We start from the raw sequence: 4,136 nt of genomic DNA, 5'->3' as shown, positions 1-4,136 counted from the left end.
TAGCTGCAGTTTTATTTTTGAGAATAGAGCCGCGATTGTTGATGCTCACAATCTTGCCGAACACGCTATCTCGGTTGATCCGGGTCGCCACCCGTGGCTCATTAACCCGCATGATCCAGTGTGTATCCCTCTTTTTGTTCACATAGATCAAAAAAGTGTTTGGTAACCCTAAAAAAAAGTGCCGGGGGTGTTAACAAGCGTGTATATTCGAAGCAAATGAATCTCGCTCCCATATTAAACACACAATTAATACATTCGGCTCTAAGTAATCGAACGACACGCAACAATGGCAGATCAAAACAAATGATGCTCAACTCAACAGACTCCTCAACCATTAACATTCCGATGGATTAGAACTAGACTTGTGTCTCGAAAGCTACCTGTATTATAATCTCAGCACCACCCCATCGAGTGGCCAAGCTAACTATGAACAGTTGATGATAGGATATCCATATCATACCCCCAAGCATCGATCGAGCTTGCACTGCATCTTGTTCTCCTGCATCAACCAATGCAATAACCAAACAAATCAGCTGTTGAGCACGGCGCAGTCGCGGCGGATGTTGCCGAGCGCGGGGTCCGTCTTGACGCCGACGCGGCCGAGGTTGGTCATGGCGGCGACGAAGGCGGCCTCGAAGTCGGAGCTGTTGGCCGCCCAGGCGTCGACGGTGGGGCGCGACCGGAGGTCGGCGTAGAGGACCTGGTCGGAGGTGAGCAGGCCCATCCCCTTCTGCAGGTTGATGAAGTACTGGTTGTCGAAGGCGTGCGGCGTCACCGGGTCGATCTCCAGCGCCACGTTCGGGTCCACCCCCGCCGGGCACGCCGCCAGCAGTTGCGACGCGTACCCGGGGTCCATCGTCGGGTCCACTGCCGCCGTCTGGATCCGGCCCGTGAACGTCCCGCAGTGCGCGAACCCCACCGTGTGCGCCGCTGCAAACAAGAAACAACACCGCATTTGTTTTCTTATTAAGGTCACGGGCAAACATTCGTACACATAATCGTGTACAGTTTCTGCAGATTTCGTGCCAAGATGCCATACAATTGTACAGTGCCCCCAGCTCATTTTGCAGGCCCATGGTTTGTGAACGGATGGGCCGAAATCAAGCTGTTGGACGCTTCTGGGTTGCAAACTGTGAGGGTGCGATTGTGGGCGAAGGATATGCCAATAATGCAGATGACCTTTCTTTCACGTGCAAGCAAAGGCAGTACAGCTAGTCCTCCACAGTTTGACCCCTTTCAGATCTACTGACCAGCAACCAGCTACAGTGCACGCACACTCCACTATCATCAGGTTCAGTCTAACGGGATAACTAAAAATATACTGACAGTGCTACTGCTAACGATGAAACACATTACTACTACTATTTCTACTGCCCCAACAAAAATCCCTCGATCAGCACGCAGAATCCAGCCCTTTTCGCCCGGCTTTGTGTGGGTTGCAAGACAGGAAAACAGAGCACATGGGGGTACTTCCTGACACGAGCGCGACCAGTACAGGCAGCGGCTAAAGTAATTCGGGGGGTTGGCAGGGGCGGTTAGTAAACATCTCTTTAATACTCCCTCCGTTCCATAACGTAGTGCCTATAGATTTTTACAGAAGTCAAACATTACAAACTTTGACCATATTTATAGAAAAAAGTAGGTACATCTAGAATACCAAATGCACCTCATTGGGACATCATGAGTTAGAATATACATGTTTGGTATTGTAGACGTAGACAGTTTTCTCTATACACTTGATCAAAGTTGGCAAAGTTTGACTTTCACAAAAATCTATAGGCACTAGATTGTGGAATGGAGGGAGTAATTGGCTCGCCTTACCGGAGAGCGCAATCATGTCGGCCTGGGACAGGTTGTTGGCGGCGAACATCGCCGTCAGCTGGTCCAGGTTGAACGACGGCGGCGGCAGGTTCCCGTCCACGTTGCTCGCCGTCGACACCAGCCCGTCCAGCCTCCCGAGCTCCACGGGGTACGCCGGGCCGTCGGCCTGCGCGCGTGGCAGCAAAGATGCTTTCAGAGGCATTGTTGTTTGTATTGCTGAATGCTGATAATATATGTATGCAGGCATCGAAAGCTCGGACGCTTTTGGTAGATAGATCTCGAAAGGGAGTGGGCAGGCGTGCGCGTACCAGGCCGATGACGTCCCGGGTGGCCATGGTGAGGATGTCCGCGCACGACACCAGGTTGGGGCTGGGGCACTGCGTGTCCACGGCCGCCTTCGCCTTGATGACGGTGTCGAAGCCGTCGCCGGCGAGGGAGAGGTTGCTCACGTGGTCCTTCTCCGCCGTGTTGTTCCCCGACGACACGATGATGACCGACGCGTCGCATCCCTGGAGACGCATGGTCGTCAGGCGCCACACACAGCCAGACAGGGGACAAGAATCGAATGAAATGCAGACAGATAGATGCAGGGGAATCGAGCGGGACCTGGACGAAGCAGTCGTGGAAGAAGAGGCGGACGGTGGCGCCGACGGCGACGGGCGTCTGCTGGACCTTGAGGGCCACGGCGGCTTGCACGATGGCCTCCACGTTGGGGCAGCTGGCGGAGTAGTAGCCCTGCCGGAGCTGCGCCGTCGCGCCGCGGACAGCCGCGAGCGCCAGGAGGGCCGCCGCTAGGATCCTAATCCCGGCGCCCATGCTGCACTTTGCCGCTAGGATCCTAATCTAGTTCCCACGCCTAGCTGCCTGAATGCCTTCCGGTGCCGACCGAACCGACCGATCTGGGACTCGTCCAGGCTCTGCTCCCGCGGCTAATGACGGCACGGCAGTACCAGGAGCTATCTAGAAGAAGTGGTGGCGGTGGCGGTGATGATGACGATGCCGTTGGGTGTCTGTCGCCGCGGCTGTGTGCGGGTGCGGGTGTGTTTGTGGGTGGCCTAGTTATTGTGCTGGAGTAGTAGTAGTAGAAGCCAAGCTTTCTCGGAGTGTGGGGGAGAGGTGGCGATGGCTCGTGGACGTATCCAGTCTGGTACAGTGGTGCGATAGACGGCGCGCTTCGAGATGCGTGCGCGGCGCGGCGGATGGATCATGGATGGATGCAGCGGCGCGGGCGATCCAGATAGAAGCCGGGCGCGTCCCCACGTGGACGCATGCGTCTGTCCACGTCCGGCCTCATCACGGACATCACAGACCGGCTCTGCCCGCTTGCGCTGCAAACATGTGTAGGGCTCGCAACCTCCACATGGCGCGGTTGGTGGGGCTCCGTCCGGCGTATGCTCTGTAGTACTGGAGTAGTACGTTAAAGCCTTTCTTGGTGGTACAAATGACAACGCTCGCTCCGAGTGCACGCTAGCGACTAACAAAATCGGCCACTAATGATGCAGTGTGATTCTGTGGGTTGGGCTTCTTTTTTGCCGGATAACACAGACCGAAGGGCCTGAAAAATGAAAGAGACGTGTGTCACGCAATGCACAGGCACTGCAAAGTGCAAACTGAACCCAGGAAACAGCCATGGCATTGCAGTTCCGTGTGCAGCATAGCCGGTGCGGAAATGGACGGAGCAGATAGGGTTGGCTTCTGGGTCTGGCCGCCTCTCTGGAAAGGCGAACGCGGCCAAGAATGGTTGTTCGCCCCCCGGAGCAGGTTTAATGGTCTGAGACGGCATAGAGACGAGCACCAGCTATGTCTACAGTAGGAGACGAGATCCAGCACCGGAGCAGGCAGCATTCATGTGCTCTTTCGCGTTTCCACAGCCATGGCGGCCACCTGAAAGGGCTCGCAGCTGGTCGCTTCCTGCCGCTCGCCACTCGCGACCACGTTTTCCTCTTTTTTTATTTTTATTTTTGAAAGCTCTGGCCGCCATGTTTGTTGGAATGGCTTGAATTGCACTCGCCGTTTCCAAGAGCATGTTACGTGCAGTTCGGTCCATTTCTCCGTCGATGTTGACAGCGTGCAGTGGAGCGGAGCTTTTTTTTTCCTCGGAGCATGCAGTGGAGTTTTTTTTTTTTTTGTTGAGTGTTTGATCCGGAGTGTAGGCCGGTGGAAAGGAAACTGAGATGGGCCGACACGCCTTTTTTTAGTGGGAAATGACGCTCCTTTTGATCCTAATTTTTCTTCGTCTTTTTAAGCAACGCGCCTTTTGAGTTCTGACGACTTGTGCGTGTGTGACGTGAACGTCCATTAGTGTCCGCTCCTCC

General features: G+C 54.9%; 1 protein-coding gene across 1 annotated transcript; it reads right to left on the bottom strand.

The window, feature by feature from the left end:
* Window positions 1-204: 204 nt before the first annotated feature.
* LOC123113412 (peroxidase 35) lies at window positions 205-2,894 on the bottom strand. Its single transcript, XM_044534637.1, has 4 exons — window positions 2,428-2,894; window positions 2,130-2,330; window positions 1,822-1,987; window positions 205-930 (listed from the first exon to the last, which is right to left on the bottom strand). Exons 1-4 carry the CDS (start codon window positions 2,635-2,637, stop codon window positions 530-532), a joined length of 978 nt encoding a protein of 325 aa, XP_044390572.1. The 5' UTR covers window positions 2,638-2,894; the 3' UTR covers window positions 205-529.
* Window positions 2,895-4,136: the final 1,242 nt, after the last annotated feature.

This window comes from Triticum aestivum, chromosome 5B (genome assembly GCF_018294505.1).
Source record: "Triticum aestivum cultivar Chinese Spring chromosome 5B, IWGSC CS RefSeq v2.1, whole genome shotgun sequence".
Taxonomy (NCBI): domain Eukaryota; kingdom Viridiplantae; phylum Streptophyta; class Magnoliopsida; order Poales; family Poaceae; genus Triticum; species Triticum aestivum.
This window is presented reverse-complemented; position numbering and strand designations above follow the sequence as displayed.

What these genes read in the sequence shown, in the direction of transcription:
- LOC123113412 (XM_044534637.1), bottom strand. Translation starts at nt 2,637, where the DNA reads ATGGGCGCCGGGATTAGGATCCTAGCGGCGGCCCTCCTGGCGCTCGCG. An exon ending in TCCACGACTGCTTCGTCCAG is followed by an intron (nt 2,331 to 2,427) that starts GTCCCGCTCGAT and finishes ATGCGTCTCCAG; the next exon opens with GGATGCGACGCGTCGGTCAT. An exon ending in CGACATGATTGCGCTCTCCG is followed by an intron (nt 931 to 1,821) that starts GTAAGGCGAGCC and finishes TCTTGTTTGCAG; the next exon opens with CGGCGCACACGGTGGGGTTC.